The 24950-nt window shown below is 39.1% G+C and overlaps 1 protein-coding gene across 3 annotated transcripts in view; it reads left to right on the top strand.

The window, feature by feature from the left end:
• zranb3 (zinc finger, RAN-binding domain containing 3) overlaps positions 1-24950 on the top strand; it is a 91935-nt gene that overhangs the window by 15088 nt on the left and 51897 nt on the right. For all 3 annotated transcript variants that reach the window (XM_055059607.1, XM_055059606.1, XM_055059608.1), the window contains exons 5-13: positions 3607-3838; positions 6930-7015; positions 9150-9321; positions 11800-11934; positions 15753-15872; positions 18153-18272; positions 18488-18667; positions 18840-19013; positions 20491-20875. In XM_055059607.1, coding sequence (XP_054915582.1) covers positions 3607-3838; positions 6930-7015; positions 9150-9321; positions 11800-11934; positions 15753-15872; positions 18153-18272; positions 18488-18667; positions 18840-19013; positions 20491-20875 — 1604 coding nt within the window. The remainder of the gene's footprint in view (positions 1-3606; positions 3839-6929; positions 7016-9149; positions 9322-11799; positions 11935-15752; positions 15873-18152; positions 18273-18487; positions 18668-18839; positions 19014-20490; positions 20876-24950) is intronic.

The following is a 24950-nucleotide window of genomic DNA, read 5'->3' as shown; positions in this document are numbered from 1 at the left end:
CCAATGAAACAGGCACTTTTTCATAAATATTAAGTAACGATGTACTAAAAAAACACCTCTGTATCTTGCTGAAAAGTAATTTGTTTTTCATATTTTAAGAGTAATAAGATAAATATCTTATTACCAAAAAATACTTGGTAAGATTTTGTGTTTTTGCAGTGCTGACATAAAAGTAAAACTTTATCAGCTAATTTAATTTTATCCTTTTGATATTAATATCATGTTTGAGAACACTTTCATCTGTAAATTTAAGAAACTCACCAACGAAACATTAAATTAAATCCAAAGCGATCCGAGATGCTGTGGATTAAGTCGCACTCTTCCTCACAGGTAGGAGTAAAGGTTGACGGTACTTTGTGTTCCTGGACTGAATTTTAATTACCGGTTCTCTGCAGCAAGCTGGCAACTTGTGTATTCTCCGCAGCAGTGTCACATTCAGGATGCATTTGTCTGGATTATCATTCACTTATTGTTCCTGAAAACCCTCAGTTTAATTTATTGTATGTTTATGTTTTCTACTATATTAAAATCCATCCTCTTAGTAATCAGTTATTCCTTCATTTCTTTATTCTGTGGTTTCTGGGAGTAAATATGCTGTTATTGTGTTGATTAAAACTGACCGAAAGTCATCTTTTTAAAAAGAAATATAGACATTAACGTACTGATAAAAAACTTTACATTATTTTAAATGTACTGTGAAGATAAAATTTAACCAAATTAACTTCAAACCCGGGTTGTTGTCTATTTACAACCACAAAATATGAACAATTTGCTCTTAAAGGTCCAGTTGTGCCAGAATGGATTGATAAAACCTGTACATACACTGTCAAAATATCAGTAAACTCTTAAAATGAAACATTGTGGAACATCTTTTCAATCCCTCCAGAATTTTGTAACTTTTTTTGTGATTCTTTTGTAATAACAATTTGTGTTTGTGGTACTAATTTTGAAATATTTGTGCTTAATATGATGCTAAATGTGACTTTTTAGTCAGTTTCTTAGGAATTATTGTGGAAAATTAACACAATAATTGCACTAGTTATACACTAGTGCACCTACAGTATTTACACCAGTGTATAATTGGGAGTTTATTGCAGATGTTTCTCAAAAATTGTCAAAAACTTTCTTACTGTACAGCAAGTTACAAAAGGTTGCATTTACCTTCATAAATACGTGCAAATGTTTCCAAATTAGTACCACAAACACAATTTTTAATGCAAATAATTGATCACAAAATCTTGAGAGTGAAAAGATATCAAATAATATTATTTAATTTCAAGGATTTATTGATTTGTGAAAAGTTTGTGAACTTTTCGATACATTCTTGTACAACCGGCCCTTTAAGAGGATACATGGTGTTGATTTGGCCCAATCCAAAATGAGTTTGACGCCCCAGGGATAAATCATGGACTATAATTTGACATTAATCATGGCTCAGGCAGCTGTTTAGTAAGAAATTTTTTGACTATTTTTGACTCCCAGTTATGTATTAGTGCAAAAATGTGCAGGGATTTGTTGATCTTCCGTGAATTCCCAAAATAATTCTCAAGAAACTGATTGATATAATCTGGCAGTAAACAGATAAAAGATGCATTGATTTGATTGGTAACATAATATTTAAGCACAGTTAGTGTTTAGTCTAGAATAGAGGGCCACATAAAAATCTACGGCGTGCCGGATTTGGCCCACGGACCACCTTGACACATATGCTGATGAAAAGACACTTTTGAGTTTTTTATTTGTTAATTATCTTGAAAATCACACCCTCTGCTTCCACTTCCACTTGTTTTTTCCTCTCTCATAAGACACAGAGAAAATATATTGAAGTTTGCAGTTGCAGCATGTCTTAAATGTGAAATGAGAGGCGGTGTGCACATCCATGCAGGGCAGCAGGGTGCACAGACTCATAAGTGTTCCAGATATTCCTTATGAAAGTGAAAGGTTACAGCTATTATTTGAGCTTAAGGGAAGGTTGCCCTTATAACAGTCTGCCTGCTGGCAGAGGCTGATATGTTCTGCTTCAGCTCTTGCAAGGAGTAATAATTTACCCTAAAGAGATGTAATAAAGATAAAAAAAAATAAAAAATAACGAAAACGTTTTTGGGAAACCGAGGCGATGTGATGGACAGCGGAGGTGGGGCCGATAAATTAATCTCGGCGTGTCCCTCTATGTCAGGAGCCAGCAGGGGCCAATGCTTGACAGCGCTGACAGACAAATCATGTCAAAGCGACGCCTGCAATATTGAACAGGAGCTGAAAGTTTTCCTGGAGGAGGGAAAAAATGCTGTCCTTGGGAAACGGCCCTCATTTCCATGACCGTTTATTCAGGTTTGCATTGTGGACTGTTTTTTTTGTGTGTGTTTTTTTTGCATGGAAACATGTCTCTCTTATCATCTCAACTTTCCCCTTGTTCTTCCTGCTTTTTGAAGTTTTTGAATGATACAAAGTTTCTATATTTGTCACTTGGAGGGGTGGAGGTGGGAGAGGCAGTGGGGGGGACTCCCCACCTCACATCACAGATGAGGTGCAAAGAGGTTGTGAACGCCTTCTGGGGAAAATGTGTCCTTGAACTGGATGTGTTAATGACTGAACGCGGAGGCAAGAAGAAGCAGAAGAAGAAAAAAAATTATGCAGCTTCTCCTAACGTGGTGCTTTGACTGACTTGTGCTTTTGTAGAACATCAGTGGCGTCTTATTCCGGCGTTTCGGCTCAGAAACATGCGGCGAAGTGAGAGAATTAAAGCCTTCCAGATGCATGGAGCCTTCATGATTTATTTCAGATCATCGCTGATTTTCATGCTGCTGAAAGTCACCTGTGTGTTTGTTTGTTTACCTGAGACGGTGCCTCTGTGTTTACGTTGCATAGAATATGAGTTTGTAAAAAACAGAAATTGTAATACATCACGTTTGAAGAGCAAAAGAAGGGACGTACGAGAAGTTTGCCTGAAGAAGTCGGTGGCTAAACACCTCGTTACAATGGTTTTTGTTAAATAATTTGGTTTGGAGGCCCAGAGGCCAAAATAATAAACCCATAAGCAACAGAACAAATGTTCAAAATCTGTTTTATTGTAGCTGCATTAAAGGTTGCAGCCATTTTCTTAAATAGCAACATTTCAATGAAACATAAGTGCTCAATATCATCGATATTATTTTTTGTAAAGTAAAAATTACTTTGAATTAAATGCCATTTTGTAGCTAAATGCTGAGGTTAAATGAGAAAACCTTCAACATTTAAGCTGTTTTACAATTTTTTTAGTCTTCTCCATTACCTTTTTTGTAAATTAAGACCAGAACAACTAGAAATCTAAATTAATTATGTGTAAAATGCATTTTATGACATGTAATTAACTCTAAATCTAATTTTATCCCCTATAGTAGCAGCTACCACTCTGCAGGCAGAGCATCCATCTTGTGTTGAGTTGGTATTTTATTTTTGTCTGTCTTAATGAATAATTTAAGTGATTACTTTATTTTTTTGTCTACTATTGAAATAGTAGACTGTTTTAGCCTGTATTGATCAGGCTTTCGGTGTCGCTAACTGTTTATGAAGTGTGTAAATGTGTGTGTGTGTGTGTGTGTGTGTGTGTGTGTGTTTGTACTTCCACAGGGATATCAGCAGCAGTAAAGTAACAGTGTTGGGTTACGGCCTGCTCACCACAGACGCACGCCCCCTAATGGAGGCTCTTAGGAGGCAACGGTTCGGCGTAGTCGTGGTGGACGAGTCTCATTACCTCAAATCGAGGAACGCAGCCAGGACCAAGAACCTCGTCCCTCTCATTCAGAGTGCAAAGAGGGCCATCCTGCTCACCGGTACCCCCGCTCTGGGTCGACCCGAAGAGGTAATCAGAGTGGATGGAGTGAAATTTTAATGATGCCTCTTGAGGGAGCGAACAGATTTAAATGGAGCATGCTTTTTTTTAACCCAAAAGATGAAACAGATTGCAGACTCCTTGAAACATGTTCATATTTTTTGATGGATAAAAAAACAGATACAGGAAATTCTCATGCTCAGGATGAGTCTCAGCATTAGGTCAGCTCAAATTTATCTGTGCACAAAAGGTAGATTGCCATGGTAACTTGCTCTGATCTAATGTTCAAAAAGCCAATTAACTCTCTCGGGCGTCACTCATCCTTCTGGATCCTGTGGTCTTATTTCAATAACCTTTGTTGCAAAAACTTCATTTACAAAGCCCGATATGAAGAGACACGGCGCTGCAATAAATGAGACAAGTAATAAAAGAAGCACGAGGGGGAGAGGAGGGGTGGAGCTATTGAATTTAGAAACAATAAGAAGGGGCTATTCACAGGACCACTGTGTTTGGAGAGAGCCGTTCCACTCTCCATAATGATTTATTATGCCATTGTTATATATGTTATGTCGCAGGTGTATCGTAGATTACAGCCATATTCCATCATCGCTGGTGTGGAAATTAAAGAAGACTTTGGGAATTGAAAATCTTTCCCATATCCAAAGGCAGTAGAGAAGCAAAACATTCACTAATAATGGGATGTTTTCCTTTCCTCCAACATCTTCCTGTGTATAGGTTTATGTTGTTACGGGTTTGGAATTAATGTTTTTGAATTAAATACTTCTTTTTAAGCTTTTGTAATAAGTGAAAAGGCAATTTTCTAATTCTTAGCCTTTAAAACTATTTCCAGTTTTCAGGGTGAAACTGCATACAAAAAGATTTAAATTCTCATTCAACTGCTTGTTTTTTACTATGATTACAATTAGCACTGTCTTTTTAACAAGTTAGGATATATTATAAATGTACTTTTTTATTTTGTCTCTAGATCAGCTTTTTGCTTTTGTTTTACCCTAAATAACCAGGCAGATCAATCAAAACCAATAAAAACCTCTTATCTGTAAAAGATACATAAATAAAATGAACAGGAATGGTGGCTAATATACAAATAATGACAAATATTTGAACATTTTCATATTTACATTTCTTCTAACTTTAGCCAGCTGCTTCTTCAATCATGTTAAAAACAAAAAGCAGGCTGCTATTAAACATTTATTCAAAAAATAAGGCAAATTTTAGTGAGGAAATAAGTGTTATCCTGAAAAAGTTTTTAGTTTTATATGTCATTCTAATAAAATTACAAATTCTTGACAAAAGCACATCGCGGCTTCCTCTCTCTCAGTTTTCTCTAGACGACAATAAACATCCATTTGTGTTGTTTCATTGTTTTTTTAGCCTTTCTCATTTAAACAGGAACATATTTCGGTTTTAATTAGATATAGATTATGTTATAGTACAACATGATACTGCCATCACCACCTGAGTAATGTTCTTTAATACCTTTGTTTCTTCAGTGGAATAGTATTTGTAACAAAGAGTGAATCTTTGATTTTTAAGAAAAAGATTAAAATGAGGTAATAATCAGCTGTTCAATTAAATATTTAGCGCTGACGTCAGAGTTTGGCGACTTGATAATTAACCGATGAATTCAAGCGTCTAATTAATTGCAAAGTGAAGTTACTTCTTGTTAGACATCTATTATTGGCTGCGTGTGACGAACGCCAACCTGTCTCTGCCGCCACGCGCCTGCAGTGGTGCGGTTAGTTTTTAGATATCATCTCTCTCTGTGCCACCAGAGCCCAATATAACATTTTATCATCCGCAGCGTAAACCCGATAAGCCCTGTCCCTGCCTGGGTGCCAGTCTCCTTGCTGCCATCATTACTCACCGCGGGCCTGACATGGCGCTCGCACAGCGCTCAGGGCATGTTGCATCGTTCGTGATGTGCCCTCATTCCTCCCACCCCATTAAATCAACTTTTGTGAGGGGGAGAAAAATGCAAAACTGCTGTTGAACAAGTGCTGAATTTAGAACAGCCGCTCGGCACTGCGGCTGCTTATTCAGCTCACCTTGCTGAAGATTACCCATCATTATTTCAGAAACGCTGGAAATTGGCGAGATGTGGGAGCGCTCACTCTGACTCTAACTCTTTCTGGGGACTCTGGTGCCAGCTGGGATGTAGATGCTCCATCTACCGCTTAAGATTTGCTGAAGAATCAAAATATTTTTCTGCTGCAGCATTAATTGACTAAATTCAACATCTAGATGGTCCCAGTTTATTTTAAAGTGATTAACTGATTGAAACGACTAATAAATGCAGTAATTTAACTGAAAAGTCTCATTAGTTTTATAAATTCCTTCCATACATGATATACTTTAGTTTTTTATTTCTGTTAATTTACATCATTTGGGCTCATTTATATATGTTTCATAATGCTATACAAAATCATAGGGAAGATTTTTAATGAAATCTGGCTTTTCAGAGTGCTGTAATGGAAAGTTAAGTGGAAGGAAAAACTGTACACCGCTAACAGGGAAGTAAGGGACATGATTTAACATTATATTGAAGGTTATAATTTTACTGATTTCTAAATATGAAAATTTAAGACTGATTGCAAGTTAGCATGGTAAAACAAAATGGCTGACTGAAGTATTGCCTTTAAAATACGGCAGTTCAACGTGTCTTTGCAAATCTATGTTTGTCACATGAACCGATGTGAGAAAGGTTTGCCATTATGCAACTAAAGCAATATTTTGAAAAAAGTGAGCAAAACTTCCTTCACTGTTATAAAGACATTAAATTACATTTTTTAAATACGTCTGAGGCTAAATTTGATTCTTTTCTGTAAATAAAATGTTTTAAAAAGCTAAATAAGTGAACATTTTAAGTATGTTCTTTTAAATTTCAATATTCAACAATATTATTAAATAAAGCATGTTTCCCTCTTATCATTCAGCCCTACAATCGTGTCACAGGGACCCTAATTCATTATTAAACTATCTTTTCCACATGAGGCAAAGCTCTGTTTCCCTCTCTCTCACACCTGTGAACTTATTCACGTTAACTTTTGGTTTGGCGTGAAGTTATATAGAAAATTTATCACCTCCTGTGTTTTTTCCACAGCTTTTTATGCAGATTGAAGCCCTCTATCCCAAGAGGTTTGGAACGTGGACAGACTACACCAAGAAATACTGCAACGCCCATTACAGGTGACATTTTCCAAATGTCTTCATATTCTCTAATTGTGCTAGGTATAATGTGTGTGGTTTTCTGAAAGCCTGCAGCCATTTGTAAATCACTAGAAACTCATTTCTGTGCTTTAAGCTAACACATTTAGCAACGCTCTTTTAAAATTAAAGTCTGTGCCTTGATTATGTTTTCGACTTCTTCTGGTAAATTCATTTCAATCTATTCTTTTCTTATAAGAACTTTCACAGTAAAGTAGTATTTTAATCTTTAATCTCTCAACTGTCTCATTATTAGTTTATTGTTTGCCTGTTTGTGTCACTCTTTCATTTTCAAGTTCTGATCTGGAAAAATTGAACTGGAACTTCCTGAAGTCGGGGAAATTTGGAGATTCGCTGCCTTAAATCCAACATGGCTGCCATTCTTATAAAATAATTAGTGAAAGTTTTTGTTTTTTAATTTGGAAATGAATATGTCTGCCCCATTTTTCATCAGACAATGTCCAGATATGCTTTGGTTATGAACTCCTAAAAACAAAAGTGTAATTATTGTTTTCTTTCACCTGTTTTAGTGAAAGAAGTCAACTTTTATTTCTGGTTTAGAAAACATTTTAGCAAAGTTTTAGTAGATCCTTACCTTCCTCTAGCTGTGTTTTGGGGGTGAGGTGGGCTGTGTCTCAGAGTGGAGTGGATTTGCTGCTCATTTAAGGGATTGTTGTAGGAACCAGGCCACCATTGAAGCCAGGCGTCCGCTGCCAGCTGGTGCCGAGTCCTCGTAGCCGGTGACGATCAGTTACATGTGTGAACAAACGCATCAAACGCATCGCTTTGGACGTCCATCAAAGTTATCGGCCGGGTCAGGGACGGAACGGAGGGCCGTCAGTGGTAACACTTCGTTAATGACGGCTGGGGAATGCCGTTCTGACACAGACACAGAGGAGGACACCGAGCGATGCCACTCATGAAAGCGAAGTTGGAGTGAGAAACTAGAGCAATCTTTGGGGCAGAGAAGCGGCATCGCTTCATGAACTTGCCGGCTTTAAACAACACATTTTAGAAGGAGCAGTTTTGCACCTTTCAACAACAAAAACTTTAAACACTGAAGTGTGAACCAAGTACTTTTGGCAGCTCCATGTGAGGCTCGTCCACTCTTTCAGCCAGCATGGCAAATAACCAGCCTTTTGTGTGGACAGCCAGTGCTAACAATTCAAATTCTAACTAATCATTTGGCTGATAAATTGTTAAAATGTGATGGTGTGCTTTATGACGAACCCCTCGGCTTAGAAATCAAACAAAATAGTTTTTAGTTTTTGGCTTTGCCGAGTATCCTTGGGTGAAAACTGGAGTGCTTCAGCAGAGCAGCTCCGCAGTTAATCAGTGTGCTGGTCAGCTCCCGAGAGGGAACGTTTAAAAGTGTCCACAGTGCTTTGCAGAAGTATTTAACCACAAACTTCAGCATATTTAAGGATCGACTGAGATAGACCAACACAAAGCAGTTCCTTATTGTGAATGAAAACATTTTTTTCAAACATAAAAACTAAGGTTATATGATATGATGTTGAAAAACACACAGTTTGAATGTATATGTGGATACCCTGCAGACCGGAGATGCAGGATGTGGACTATGACGCAGGGCATTCTGGGTAAATACAACCAAAACAAATCTGAGAGTCCAGCTTTAGCAGGAAAAATGTCTCATAGTCTTTTATCAAAGACAAATCCTACAGACGCTAAAATCTTCATTTTTGTTTACATTTCATGAAGAAAGTGTCTTAGAGCTTTTTGTGTTTTTTCCTTCAGTAGTTTTTGTTGCAGCGCCCCCACAGACGAGAAGGGGAACATATTTTTGAAATGGTTTGGATCGTTTGACAATGCAGTGCAATGCGAAAGTGAACTACCCCAAGTGAAAATGCAACAAATTACCGGGCTATGAGGTGTGAAAACCCTGTATAAAATGCAAAAACATTCAAACTACAAAAAAGTGTGACTTATAGTCCAGAAGAACTAAAATTGCACTTCTAAATCCAGCTGTTTACTAATTGTATATTTTTCCTTGCATTTTCCTGTCATACTCCACTAAAAACTGACAAAATGTGCAACTAAAGTGATACAAGTACAAGGTTTAGAATATAAATACCCTTTCAATGTCTCTCTTCAGGTATTTTGCGACTCGCCGGCATTGGGACTGTCGTGGCGCCTCCAACCTACAGGAGCTGCACCGGCGGCTGAGCCAGATCATGATCCGTCGACTCAAAGCCGAAGTTCTGAGTCAGCTGCCTCCAAAAATCCGTCAACGCATCCCCTTTGACCTGCCCGAGGAGGCTGCCAAGGTGCTCGGTTTGACATAACTTTGATAGATCTACGGTTTGGTACGGCATCTATCACACGAAATGAAATAAATTGTTCTCGCTTGTTCATACTTTAAAAAGTTTCTGCCTCCGTCTTAAGATTTATGACGTCTCTCTTTCCTCCTTCTGCTCCTCCATCACAAACAGGATATCAGAGTATTTGTAGAGTAAATGTCACACCTCATGCGTGGGGGTTTTAGCTTCTCCTAAAGTTGCGGCTGCTGGTTTCCCGCCTCCCACGCCGCGCCGCGTTTCGTCTGAATCCACGTTCGGATGCTAATGCGACCTCGACCTCCGGGCTCCGCTGTTCTGTCGGTTCAGGCCCCCGTTGGGAAACAATAACAATGCCGGCGTCCACCAGGCAGCTTTTGTTATATTTTATATCATATCAGCAGGTGAGGGGGAAACAGTGGAGGTGCTTTTTCAGCGGTAATTAACGTTCGGAGCCGGGAGTGACACCACAATGAGGAGGTTGCTGGGAAAAGTGATGATGCAGGGTTTTATCCCATTCTCCCTAAATGTTAAGGGACGCTTTAATTGGGAGCTAGAAGTGGTTTGTGTTGCTACATAGCAACAACAATTAGAGCAGGGAAAGTTCACACTGCGCCTTGTTGTTGGTGCTCGAATTTCTCCACTGGCTTTTTCTTTTTTGCTTTTATTTCTATTTGATGCGTTATATTTGTCCGTTTAGGATAAAAGAATGCGTCCTAAAGCGGCTAAGTGGAGCGGTTTCCAGAGATAGGAAACGGAGGTGTGAAGAGGCCAAATCCAGCACTATTGTGCTTCCAGGGAGCAGCGAAATCTGCACAATATATGAAACATAAAACACAGAAAGGACATTATTTTCATCCAAACAAGCTATCCTTTGAAGCATAGCTTTGCTAACTGACAATATATACCGAATGCCAGGGCCACTCACCGACTGTTTATTCCTCCCATCTCATTTTACTCCCTAATGATGGCTTTTATCTTCCACCGCCAGACATTTTTTATGCCCCTGCTGCCCTTTACGTTTTCAGCTCTGGCCTTTAGTCAGCGTTAGCCTGGCGAATATCATCGCGGGTGGAGTGCTTTCCCACTATGGTGGCTTTTCTTGTGTGTTTATTTTTTCAGACAGACAAATTATATAGAATGTTTGAATGGAGTTTTAATAGGAAATAAACACATAGAAGAGGTCGAGCACGCACAAACATCAAGGATGCTATTTAACATTCATCCTTGACATACCAATTCAGTAAACATAAATATGCCACTTATATATATATATATATATATATGTATATATGTGTGTGTGTGTGTGTGTCCTGTTGTTATTAAGCTTTCCGACTTTTCTCATTTTCTTTTGCTTCACCTTTGACCTCCTTTTATGTGTTCCTAATCAGGCAAGGTTCACCTCTGGCTTCCAAATGCTTCACAGCGTTGCACCATTTGATATGCAGCGCTCTGAGAAAGCGTTTTCTTTCTGTTGCATTACATTAATCATCAAGCTTTGGGATTTTGTAGCTTCATCGCATCATAAATAAAGATAAAATTGAGAAAAAAATTATTTTGCTAATGCAAATTACAGTAAATTAATGCACACAGTTGCATGAATTGATGCAATTAGGTCTAATACGTCTCCTGCTTAAAACTTTTTGTTGCATTTGCCAAAGACTTGTTTTAGTCCAATTGTGAGACATAAGGAAAAAGATAAATAAATTAAAATCTGAAAAGTGTGGCACATACCCCTTTCACTCTGATACCCTTGAAACAAAATCAAGTGCATCAAATTCACTTCAAATTCAGACATACTTTATTGATCCCTAAGGGAAATTAAATGCGGTAACTCATATTAAATCAGATTCCATTTTTTTATCTAAAATTAGGAAGATGTTGAAACAAATACACAGCAAACTTTTACTATATCACTAACTTGTACTAAACACATTGAAGTTTGAGGAAAAGGTTGGGGAAACTGCAGTCAAACGGTTTCTACCCGTCTGTGATTGAGCTGCGACCCGGTAAAACAAACTTGGATTCCCTCTGCGTGTTTTGTTTATGAATGGACAGAAACATATGCTGCTCTTCACAGGCAGCCTTCCCCGCTGTGATCTTCGTGCGCCTTAAATACTCCTCGCCAATCACCTTGAGAGCGGGCAAGGCGGCTTTTGATTTATTGTAGCGGCTGGGCTGCTTCTCCATCTTCGACCCCGGCTTGTCACAAGGCGGCTATAATTGGGAGATGCTCATGACCCACCTAACACAGCAGCCCAGTCGGAGGGGGGAAGCATCCTTGGGAATTCTCCATCTCTCTCTCTATTTCTTTCTATCTCTTCCAGGAAAAAAGTAGGACACCCAGCAGCACCATTAATTGTTTTGCCCTTTATATCTCAATAACAGGCGAGAACAAGAGAGAAGAGGAGGGTGGATGGAGGATTAAAGGACACAACCTCACCATCTTTGTGCTCTCCTTGCATGCAGGAGGCCTCGGCCTGCTTCGCCGAGTGGGAGAGGCTGATGAAGGGACTGAGGTCACAGGTCGCTGCTACGGAAACCCCCTTCACAGAGGTCATGAGTCTGGTTACACGGATGTACAAACAAACGGCTATTGCTAAGGTAATGGGAGACCAGCTGTTTCAAATGTCCTGATTCCTCCATTCCAGTAAATATTTGGTAAAGTTGGGTTTACTCTTTATTTGTCTGAAAGGTATCAAGAAGTCAGAGGAAGCTGCACTAGTAGCTCTTTCATCATCTGGGTCGTAACATTCTTCACGGCAACTAAAACCGCTCATCATAAAATTCTGACTAAACCATAAAAATCATCCTTAAATGTGACATTTTAATGCAAAGCAGTGATTTCTAATTAAACTCAAAACAGCAATGATGTCAAGCACAACTTCTGCTCTAGTCGGCGAATTGCAAGGGCTAATTGTGTTGTCTGATGTGTAAAAATCTAGCTAAATTCAATTATAAAATATTGATTAGACATGTAAACATCTTTTCAGCACCTGAGCACTGAATTATTACCACAACACTGCTTTGCATATTTATGGTCAATTCACTAAACTTACAGTTGTGACCATGAAGAAAACATTTGTTACAAGTAAAGTCACATTTGTATTCACCCTCTTAATTTGTTGCATCCAGTGGAAAGTTTCCACTTCCTCTAATGTGCAAGTTTTTGTTTAGGTAACTTTGAAAACATTTAGTGCATTAAGCTTCCTCTAAATGCCCAGATATCCCTGATTTACTGTTTTGTAAGTTTGACGCTGAAGTTTCTGTTATCGACTGTTGGTGGCAGAAAGTTAAAAACCCGAAACGTTTCGACACCTTCAGGCGCCGCTGTTTCACTTGACGCGGTGAACGGACGGCGCGGCGTCGCTCTCGGCACTGTGTGCTCATGGGAAAGCGTCGCCGTGGTAACAGAGCCTGATGGCGACCAGTGGAAGCACTTAGACAAAAGTAGGGGGAGTTATAACCGAGGCATTATTTAGCCGCGCGTCCAGCCTGGCGTGATTACACCTTATATCAAAGTTACACGCCGCACTAAAATAGGATCGCTGTGATGCTGTTGCCATGGAAACCCGTTCGGCTCTCAGTTTAACAGAGATGCCTCTTTTCTTTTTCTTCTTTTTTTTTAATGAGAGGGAGAATGAGCGCTGTGGGAAGGTGACTGGACGCATCCTGCAGGAAGGATGCCGGGGTCAGAGCCGCTGGAACCCAACGTTCATTTACATTCAGAGGAAACATTTTAGCCGTAATAAAGCCTTCGCCGTCTGATCCGCTCCCCCCAACCCCTTTCCTCGCTAAACACGGGAGCTCAGAGAACAGGCGTCTCCGCCGTCTCTTGTATTTGTAGGTGAACAAACCGCCATCTGGCCGTGTTCGAGGGCTGGCATTCCTCTCAATTAGCCAAAGTCCCTCAGCCATGAGGAGCGTCGCCCCGAGGTTAACAAAGACCGGAGATAACTACCAAATGCAATCATTGACACGCTGCTCGCTCCGCCTGCCTCCAAGCTTGGATCCTTTTCTTTTTTTTTTGTACTTGCTGTTGTTTACTGATTGGATTTCTGCTTAGTTTAGCCTAAGTCTGGACTTCCTTTCATTACATCCACCTCAAAGCCAATACTCCCGGACCAATCTCATTTCCTTTCAGAGTTCAACACACTTTTGGTACTATAGACGGGGGAATAAAACAAACAATAAAAAAACACAACAGCGCTTCCTTTTTTGGATCATTGGGAGGGTGGAGTGGTGTGATAAGTTCTAACATGTCGCTCGGAGGAGCATCGCAGGCCCTGCACCGCCAGGCGACAGAGCTGCCAAACGCCTTTGGGGTATTTTTGTTGCTTTACCCGCCAAGCATCTGCTCCCAATTACCCAGAGAGGACAGCTCTGAAGCCGGACTTTAAAGCAAAGATAACAGGTCCGCTTCAGACAGCCGAGAAGTTTATGCACTAATTAAACTCGGCGGAAGGAAGCGGGCGAAGCCAAGCCGTCAGTAATGAGGACCCCTCTGATCAGAACAGGGTCAGCGGGCCTGGTGGACAGATTCATTATTGGGCGCATCGGCTAATTATCAGCAGAGGTTCTCCCTCCTGAGCAGGTGTGACGGCTGCAGAGGTTGTCAGGCTTGTGGGGGGAGATTTTAGGAGCTGGATTCACACCACAGAGGCAAAAAGCGCCTCGTAAGGGCTCTGTTAGACTCAAATCAAACCTCACTATTTCCTCACTAGTTGGTGCTATTCTCGGTCGCCCCGGTGAGCCCGGGGGCTCCTAAATGAGCCGAGTCCGGATGCTCCATGACGGCCACACACACACGCACACACACACTGACATGATAGATTCGAATATCTGCAGGGCACAGTTAACTCCCTCGCTTTTTGGCTCCTTTTTTTTAGTTAGGAGGTGATCGTTAGCTTCACACTGTCAATCAAGGTCAGGAACTTCAAAACAAGAAACAAGCAATAGGCTGTTAAATTTGGGCTCTGATCTTTTCTCACGCATTGTTGCTGCTTCGCTTCATAAATAAAACAAAAACCAACAGAGACAGAAAGAAAGGAAAGTGTTACATAAGAAAGAAAAGAGCCAATAAGTTAGGAGTGACACATTCAAGACACTCGCCACATTAATTTTGCACTGCAGTTGGCACTTTGACAGCTAACAGGACCCAACTTTTTATTATTTTTTTATCCTAAAAAATAATAAAAAAATCTGAAAATGTTCCAAATGCAGTCCCATTATTTCTGCTTAAACATAAGCCCAGTCAATTTGATTTTTCTCTTCTCCACATTTACTGGCAGCCTGGTTAAAGATGAATAAAAACCTTAGAAAACTCTGAAAAATTCAGAAAATCCCAACCATTAACTTGAGAACATCAGCACTATAGTGATTGGAATACATAATAGTTGATGCAAAATCAATTTAACTGGATCATAAATATGATGCCTCAAAATGGGCAAAATAAGAAAACATGCCATTCTAGGAAGCGGAAATAAGAGAGTAAATTTCTTTGAGCGACTGCAGCAAATTCTGCAGCTATTTTTTTATTTTCGGACAGATGTTGCATTGTGTAACCTTGCCAACAAGTTCCTAAGAGATTATTATAATGGGTAAGGATCATATCTTAGTACATTTCAGCAACAAGGCAGTTCAAAGACACTTTGTGAATTAAAAGAAACTCAATCATTTTAATTTGCTTGTCGTTTTTTCACTTTTCTCTCTTTCCACCAAAATGTTTCCATAGACTTCATTGTTCATTTTATTTATTGTTTTCTTAATTTATTTTGGTTATTTCAAAATAAATTCAGTGTTCAAATATTCATTGGAATTTTAAATTTAGCTTTGAGAATCTCAGTATTGCTATTATATTTCTTGGAAATGGTCTGAAAACAATAATATTATCGTTTATTGCAATAAGTTCTGGGACAATTTATTGTCCAGCAAAAACCAGTAAATATTGCATTTTGTCAAGTGTGAAACTGATTTATTTCAAGGATTTTTACGCGTTTTTACCAGAGGTGTCAACAAATATGGTGCTGAAACTTCAGCTGAAATATAAAACCCTCTATTTAGTAATGAAACTTATTGTTTCTCCAATCGGTCAGATGTCAATATGTGGATTTTTGCGAACCTATTGTCACCTTAATCACACACACGCACACACACACACACCAATCATATTGCCAAGTTGTGAGCCATTGATTTGCTCTCTCTATCTGCGAGCTGACAAATGCGCCCCGGTCGCCGCGTTTGCTCGCTGCTTTTAAAGTCAGGATTCCCAGCATTCAATAGCGAATCGATCACACAGAAAGGATGCAGCGGTGATTAATTGACTTCTTTACTGATCTTGCCGCTGTGTGGCGAAGCGGCGGAGTGATGGATTCAGTGTCTCTCTTTCATCCGTGTCTATTTCTGTGTGCATGTGCGGTCAGGCGGGAGCTGTGAAGGACTACATTAAGATGGTGCTGGAGGCAGAGCAACTGAAGTTCCTGGTGTTCGCCCACCACCTCACCATGCTGAAGGCCTGCACCGAAGCCGTCATTGAGGCCAAGGTAACCTCAGGCGGCGTGGCGGTGTCTCAAACTTGAAACAGAAAACAGACATTTTGTTGCACACAAAATAGATCTGGATGCAGAAACAATCATACTGTTGAAGGAGATACGAATATGTTTTCAATTTAGTTGTAGAATACAACATTCTACAACTGTTATTTTCTGCTCTAACGTTCAAAATTGTTTGGGTTTATTTTGCACTAAGATAAAGGTCAGAGTTCAGTGTACATGTCAGTGCAAGACGCATTAAATCTGACAGCTGACAGAGACAACGTTTGTCTAATTTATGTAATCCGTTCGCTGTGATGTTTGACAAAGAAAGCTCCAGTTTGGTTCCTGAAGCGGCCTGCACAGGGTTTGTCTAATGACTCAGAGTTTATATTTTTTACACCAGCAGCACAGATCACTTTGCAACAAAAGCACAGTCTGTTTTCTCTGTCTTTAGTTTCATATTTTCATTTAACGTTCCAAACTCCAGAGACTTTCATTGCCTATTAAATGTAACCTGGAGATATTAATCGTGCAGAGTGCATCCATGTTTCACACTTCCTTTCTGGCTTATCAGACATAATTGGCCTCATGTTTTAGTTTTATTCTTTCATCCATATTCCCGCTGGGTTTATAAAGCGAAACTCAGTCATAGTTGCGATTTACTTTGACAGAGTAATGATGTCTGTGCTCACAAGTAGAGCTTGTACTGACAGAAGATGTTAGCCGCCATAAATTATTAAAATCTCTGGCTTTTAAACCGATTGCAGGTGTATAATTAAATGCGGGCACAATATTTAAATAATTAACCAATTACTCATGTCGCCCGATAAGAATCTCCAAATTCTTCAATTAAACTGCATCCTAATTTACTTTGCTTCTCTGGAAGTAAACTTTTCTTCATCAACTCATTACAAGCAAATGTATTCTCCTAGATTGGCGTCAGCAACCTGTGAAGCACTTCAAGTGTGTTTTTGTGTGCATAGCAGAGGTCGAGAAGTTGTCATTCGAATGTAATGTGATGGCACGAGGTGTGATAGCACGTTCCTCCTTGAGACGCTCACTCCGTGGTGTGTTCGCACTCACCAATTAACAGCGATGAGCAAAAAAAGGAACGTCAAGCAACGCCGGGAGATGTGAAGCCTGGCAGAGACGGCCATGACATCACTGCTTTCGTGCTCCGTGTGTCTCACCTGTCGGTGAACTGATGAGAAGGTTGTTGAGCACTGATTAAATCAGGCAATAAAGATCCCTGTTCAATTATCAGATTGACTTGTGTTGGGTTGTTTTCAGTTTAGGGTGCTAATTTCCACAGAAATGACTGGATATGTTTATTTGACATTTCAATGAATCTTTCATATTCATTAACATCTGGGAGCAGCGCAGTGGGAACATAACGTCCCACTGTTGGCCACTGTGTTGCTCCACAGGACTTATGGACCCAAATCAAAAGAGTGCAGTCACCATAGTGCAGGAGTAGCCAGCTGAATGTCAAATTCATGTTTTAATTAAACAAATCCCTTGTTTTCAGTTGTGTTTCTCTTCTGTTTACCTACTTTATGAAAGGTTTTTATGATCAGGGCTGCATCATGTGCTTATTTTAACATTTCTAGTAAAGCTTGATGGAGTATAGAGTAATAAAATAACTTAGAAGAAATAAAAATTGTCTTTTCATAGTATGAACCATAATTATATTCACTGAAGAGTGCAGATAACCCTGTTTCCCTCATCATCTCTAGTTATTTATGTAATCTTTTATACTATATTCATAAAGGAGTTTTGGATAATAAGGTTCAATCTACACCTGAAAACCTTCAATCATACTTTCTTCATTAGTTTTTTGATCTCTCTACAGGAGATATCTGGGAAAAACACTGCTGAAAATAAGATTGTGTTAGCAAAAACTTGAGATTTCGCTGCTTAATTTAGCAGCTTTGTTATTTTGCTTGATTTGCTCAGTTTGTTGGGTTAGTTATCTAATTATCTGCAGATATGTTTATCCCTCCTTCTGAAGACAAAATATGCAGAGAAATACATGGGACTCAAGTTGTATTGCTAATATCAGTTAGCATGTAGCCTAACTTGTAACAAAGCAGGAAAATCCAACAATTTTTTTCTTTCTTACAAGTTCCAACTTGAGGTTATATTATTAATTAATTACACTTTAGCTGTTCCCAGAACTCTAATTTTAGTACCTAGAATTTGTTCTCTTTTTGATTTAAAAAGCAGTATAGTGTCATGGCTTTTTAAGCATGAATTAATCACTAAAACATGTCTCCTCCTGTCTGCCAGGCTGGGTACATCCGAATTGATGGCAGCGTGCCTTCATCGGAGCGAAACAAGTTGGTCCACAAATTCCAGAGCGATCCAGAAACCAGAGTCGCCATCCTCAGTATCCAAGCCGCCGGTCAGGTACTATGATGAAAACTTACTGCTGAACTATGAATCATCCTATTGTTTTCCTTGTTTTAGCTGAAAAGTAAATAAAACTATGAAGTGGCAAATAGTAAATAAGGTTTTCCACAAGAAGTAGCTTCTATTTTTATAGTTTAAGTGTGCTTGAATTGTGGATTTTTGCTCAAATTATGCTGCTTTTCTGTGTGTGTCTGTGTGTGTGTTGTGTCTAGGGTTTGACCTTCACCGCTGCCAGCCATGTGGTGTTTGCCGAGCTCTACTGGAACCCTGGACACATGAAGCAGGCAGAAGACCGCGCTCACCGGATCGGACAGACGTCCTCTGTCAACGTGCACTACCTCATCGCCAAGGGCACCTTTGACACAGTCATGTGGTCCATGCTCAAAAGGAAGGTAGCGCTGACAACATTATGCAAGCATGCTGGGATTAAATCATGCAAAGCTGCTGAAACTTTCAGTCGTGACAGTCATGTTTACTTCATATGACGCGTGACTAATAAAAATATTTTAGAGCTAAATAGAAAAAGAAATGACAGAGTAAAGCTGAATCTTGTGTGACTTCCAGGAAACAGTTACTGGTAGCACATTGAACGGCAGGAAGGAATTTCTGAAGGCTGATGAAGGTGACAAGGACAAGTGGGAGTTCCTCAGCCTTGCCAACCCTTGGACGCCGAGTGAGATGGAGCTACCGCTGGAAGGAAACACAGGAAATGTGAACGATGACATTTTCTTCTCCTACGTGAGTTTCTCAGAATCTCTGCGTGCAAAAACAAGTCACTTTACATTTACCACATTCCCTGTTGGCATCTGGGTTACCCACTGATAATTTCTACACTTTCTTCAATAAGAATTGTACATTTCAATGTGTGTGGCTGGAGCAAAGTCAAATCACAAATCTAATAAAATTTTATTTGTATAGCACCTTTAAGAGACAAGACATTTCAAGATGCTTTACATGATAAAAACACAAAAAAAACAGTCATAAAACAGTCAACAGTTGAAACATCAATAATATGTTTATTGTGACATCAATAATAGCTGTTGGGTTTTTATAATTGTTGGGTTTTTATCTGGACGTTTGTTTCAGATTTGTGCTGCATAGCAATGTAAATGCATTTTCCAAAACTTTTTACATATACTTAAAAAATGTTTTAATTTATTCTCTACAGCAATGGATAAAAGATTCACGAATACATTTTTTATTTGTTCAGCAGTAAACTAACCCTGCAGTATTCTGCATAAATAAATGAAGACGTCAAATTCAAAATGTATCAGAAGAAAGATATCCAGTGAATAAATTCTGTTGGACTTGGCTGAAAAGAAGAAAAGCATTTAGTCACTTATTGCTTGAAATCCATTGACATTTGTGGTTGGAAAATGACAAAATGTTGATAGGTGTTAAATTTTTTTATACCAACACTAATTACCCTCATTCAATCGGTTGAAACTGAGGAGATATGGTTTCTTTGTGTGTTTTTTTAATTAATTCTGCGGTTTAATGGCTCCAGTTGATTGTATCAAAGCACTTAACTAATCAGCTGATCTTTGAGCAAAGTGACCCTTTCAGATTTTCTACCAAAGCCAAACAGTTCAGTCTCAGTCAAAGGCTTAAGTGAGCGGAAAATAAATATCTGCGTGTTGAATTAATTTAATTAATTTGGGATATTTTCAAAAGGATTAAAGAACAGTAGAAGTTGATCAACGGGATTAATTAGGGTTATTTTGAATTTTAATACTTAAATGTCTTAAATTTGTTTAGTTCCAGTTTATTTTTATTTAAGCAAGGAATTTATTTGATTTTCTTTTTAGAATAATAAACTCATAAAACAGGATTGAAAAACAATGCGTTGGCCTTAAATACCTTACTCATAGGTCTTAAATCTGCTTTAATCTCATATATTCTAGGTAATTTTCTTTTATGCTGTGAGATTGATACTTGTCTTCATAATGGTTTTAATAGTCTTAAGTATGAGTTAGTGCAACCTGCAGAATCCCAGTAACACTAATTATTGTACCTCAGTGAGTTGGAAACTATAAAATTAGCTTCTCTTGTCAGAAGGAATATTAATTAACCTTTGTGTCTACATACAAAAAGGCTAAACATGGAAGAAAACTAACTCATTCCTTAAGAAATGAGAATTTTAGTGGGTAATTTATATTCCAAACGCTTCTGCGTTGGAGTTCAATCTAACATGATCTTCCATCGTTTTTCTTAGAGTGAGAAAGAAAAGCAGCGCGATATTCGCTCGTTCTTCTCGCCAAGTGCCAGCAAGGAGAAGAAGAGGAAGAAACCAGATGACGAGGAACCGTCTCCGTCCTCGGAGCCGGTGGAACAAGTTGACTCCGACCCTTCTCCCTCCTGTGTGAATCTAGACCAGGACTTTTCACTGCAGATGAAGAAGCTTGTAAAGCCCAAGTCCCGGTTGAGGCCCGGGTCTCGCAGGTTGACCCTGGGATGCAACAGCCCAGGAAGTCCCGCCTCGTCTGTCCGCCGGAAACCTCCGGAGACGTGGAGCTGCGCGACGTGCACCTACTCCAACAGCGGCCTGCTGCCTTACTGCGAGATGTGCGAGTTCCCGCGTTCATCTGGACTCAAACCTGGTAAGACGGAGAAGCAAGTAAGACATTAATCATATCATCTAACCCTCCCAGATGTTTGCTTTTGTCTGGTGTGGACCTCTTCTTTTAATTCACAAATAATCCCACCGGATTCGATTTTAAAAAAGGACAACACTGCCCCCGTCTCTTGCTTAAACCGAAGCACCTGAGGCAAAAAAAAATCCATTCAGCTCTTTATTTTCCTCCCTGTCAATATCAATCCGAGCAGTCTGTTGACATAATACTTTCGAGCAGCATTACAGATTTCACCAGATGGAGACGCGATATAGCGAAAGATGGAGGCAACCTTGCCAGCGTCTGAAATAGCTCCGCTCCGAGAGGATTGTCTGTCTCTCTCTCTTCCTGCAGATGACAAGGACACAGCATAATTCTCACCTGTCAAGCCAAGAGAGAGAGACAGAGAGAAGGCGGCTGCTACTGCTGCTAACGCCTCACATAAAGTTGGGGAAAAGTTGAGCTGGCTCTAGGTAATATCTCTGACAGCCTATGATTGTGTCTTGCAGAAGAGCAGGGGAGGGAAGTCGTTATGACCCGGCAGCCTGCAGGTCTGCGCTCCTTAAATGTCTGAGGTGCATCACTGGGGAAAAACATCTAAACTGGAATGAGGTTCAAAATAGTCAGGCAAAAAAAAAAAAATCCAACTTTTAACTGGACTTAGTGAACTATTAGACAACAAATTATACTGAAAAAAACAATTATTATGGTCACAACTGGTGTGATTTTAATATATTTTTCCTTATTGTAGTAGCAAGATGACTTATAAAAACAAATCAAAATTTTATTTAAGACTTTTTGAAAAAAAGGTGCATCATTTGCATTAAAAATGCACTTAAAAATCTCTGCACAATCTTAAAAAACGTAGACGTTTGTAAATTTTAAATGAAATTAAGAAATAGTAGTTTTCTTTCTGTGTAGTCAGAAAATGACTTAAGGCAACAAAGTCAATAGATAAATAAAACAATGTCTTTTTAGGCAATTCAACTGTAGCTTCAGAAGTATGCAATATTATGAAGTTCTGAGACAATGATATTAATAGTTATATATGACGCTCAAGTTTTAAAGTCTTTTGACATTCATTAGTGACTTTTGAGTATCTTAAATGCCATGACAGGATCTATAATAAGTTCACAGCAGATATTGAATGTGCTGAAGGTCTGTTTGCAGCTGACGCACGAGAAAAGAGAGAACAAACAGGCACTACCTCCATTTTTTTATTATTATTATTATTTCTGAGGCTCACACCCACACAAAACACCCTCCTTCCACCCCGCCCCGTTCCAAGCTCCGCTGCAGCAGATGCTTGATAACTATTCAGCATTCACACTCCTCTTTGTCACAAGCGCCACTCTGCATTCACAGCGGCGGGCTGTGTCAGCTTGCTAGACAGGAAATTTAACAACCTGCTAAATTTGCAAATGACAGACTGTGCGGGAAAATAACAACTGTATTTATGGAGATATCTCTCAGCTTGCCACTGAAATCCTCAGCACTCGAGGATGCAAGAAAATAATCAGGTGGAATCCTGTGATGTGACATGAGAAATGTTATTCCTTCAAGAGCAACATGGTTTTTTTTTGCGGTGTGACTAAACAGGGAGAGTGTGAATCACAGAATAGTGTCATATGATGTGAAGATGTCGAGATGTTAAGTTTAAATTTAAGGAATCCTGGTTGCACATCAAGGACCCAAAACAACACTTTAAGCAACCCAGGACTCAATTTCCCTCACTTAGGGTCAAAGTTCATGACTCAGCATGGGAGGGAGAGCTAAGATGTTGAAAAAATAACAAGGCAAAACAGGAAAAATATCATAGTTTTTCACATAACTGCAGCTAATAGCTTCCACATCTCCTACGTTACTTCACTCTTCCAAAACTGCATCATCCTTATGGTTTTTTTAAACTCATTATTTTAGTTTAATTAATAACGTTAACTGTAAATGACCAGCTGGTCCTTTTAAAATGTTCCATTAAATACATACTATCCGTCAGAAATGCCAGACTTGCTGCGATGCCAAAACTAAAACGTGTCTTGCTTTAGTGGCATCTGCTGAATTTTCCATCTAAATCCCGCCGTTCTTATTTTAGGAAAGGGATTACAAGGAAAATAGTTTGGAAGCGTAACTTCAATATGTTTTAATACATTTCTTTGTTTTAAACCACTTCTAAGTCTTTACACGATGCTTCCAAGAAGCTAAACTTTCTCCTTTTCAGATCTGTTTTGTAGTAAAACAACGAGGAAAAGTTTGAGTGAACAAAAAACTGTTTGACTTAAAAACCAAATATTTGGTGCACAAGATTTCAACCCTGGGGTAAAATTAACAAAAGTCATTCAGAAATTCTGGAGAAAAGCTTACGTAGAGAGGTTATGGTGACTTTTGAAGATAAAAATAACATTTCATCTACTGGTCCTGGATGTAATAATGAAGAAAAAAGCTTCTAAAGACCAAAGTAAATATTCAAAATACCTGAAAAAGTTCTGATAATGGCTGATTTGAAAGCCTACAGGAACTTTTAGCTGCATTAAAGCAAAAATATAGAGAAATAAAGTGAAATTCAGGACTTACTATATAACTGCCTTGGATGTTTAATGACATTTAATAAGAAAAGACTTTTGAGTTCACTTGTGGGCAAATGTCAAGTTGCCGTTGCTGCTAATATCACTTCATATTCAGACTTTTTAAGACAATAAAATAAGTTTTTGCTTTTTTTTCCCCTTAAATTAATTTTTTAATCTTATACATAAACGTATTCTGGGTGTTTATTCTTTTTAAATTAGAAGCATGAAATGCATACAACACATTATTTTATTTATCTCAAACATCTTTTTTTTCTATGTAATCTCATATTTTTCTCTAAAATTGATCTCCTGTGCTGCAGGAAAGAAAGAGGGACCTGCCTTATAACAGGTGTTGAACAAGAACATCATAATGATCGTGTTCAGATTGAATCCCCTGTAGGGCTGCTTGGTCAGGAATCTGTTTTTTAATCAAACTGTCACAGATTGTTACTTCACCTCCTTCGTGTGACAGAGTCGGCTTCAACCATTTCCTGAACTTATTTCCAGGACCAGCTACTTTCTTCATTTTTTTTTTGTTTGATGCTTTGAAGCACTTCCTGTTTGCGTCACATGTGGGTTACTTTGATTTGGTTCGAGTGGAGTGGATTTGAGTCAATTCTGCAACCTTATCAGCCCACTCTGAGCGTGACGGGGGGTCCTACTGGGCGGGAAAACACAGGGGCCGGCTCCTGCAGGACTTCGCTGCTAACGTCTTCCACGTCGGGGGACAACTTAACACAAATTGAGCCGTCTCTCCGCGGCCTCTGTCGGCTTGTTAGTGGAGGGAGCCGGCGGCCCAGAGAGTCGCGGTGACATTTTGAGGAAGCCGTCGAGAACTGGCCTTTTGAAGAAACAAGCCGCAGAGAGGCAAGATCACTAATTAGCCTTCCGTGTCCTCCGGTCTCACAACTTACTGTCTTGTTAGATTTCGCACCTCGAGTTTGACAAATATTGTGAAAGGATGTGATTTAAATATAACCAGGAGAGACGGGGAACAGAAATTGTGCAGCCTAGTTTCTCCTTTTTTTATGAAGTTTTGCTCAGACTGTGACATTTGCAGTTGGCCATAAATATTTGTGCTCTTTTCTTAAAGCAGCTGCTCAGTTTTTCTAAACTTTAGCATGAAGTTTGTTGAAGCATAATTTCAGTTAAATTGGTTTTAAATATCTCTGTGTCTTAATATGCCATATAATTGCCACGTTATAAGACAAACAGGGCCATTGATTCCCAGTTATTTCAATTTTATAGCAGAATACAGAACTAGGTGTACTTTCTATGTGACAAAAAAAATATATAAACACGAAATTAGTGGCAGCATTATGTCTGTTATTGACTGCTCTGGTGAGTGATGCAGCTAAACACTGTAACTGCAAATCAGGAGAGCTTTTATTAGGGAGAAAATGGAGACTACATCGATCAATCAAAGCAATCAAATTTTATTTGTATGGCACATTTAACCTAAAGGCATTTCAAACTGCTTTATGTAATAAAAACACAAA

Source organism: Poeciliopsis prolifica, unplaced genomic scaffold (genome assembly GCF_027474105.1).
Source record: "Poeciliopsis prolifica strain line A6 unplaced genomic scaffold, Auburn_PproV2 SCAFFOLD055, whole genome shotgun sequence".
Lineage (NCBI taxonomy): Eukaryota > Metazoa > Chordata > Actinopteri > Cyprinodontiformes > Poeciliidae > Poeciliopsis > Poeciliopsis prolifica.
Note: the sequence above shows the minus strand (reverse complement) of the source record. Positions and strands in the feature narration are given on the sequence as shown.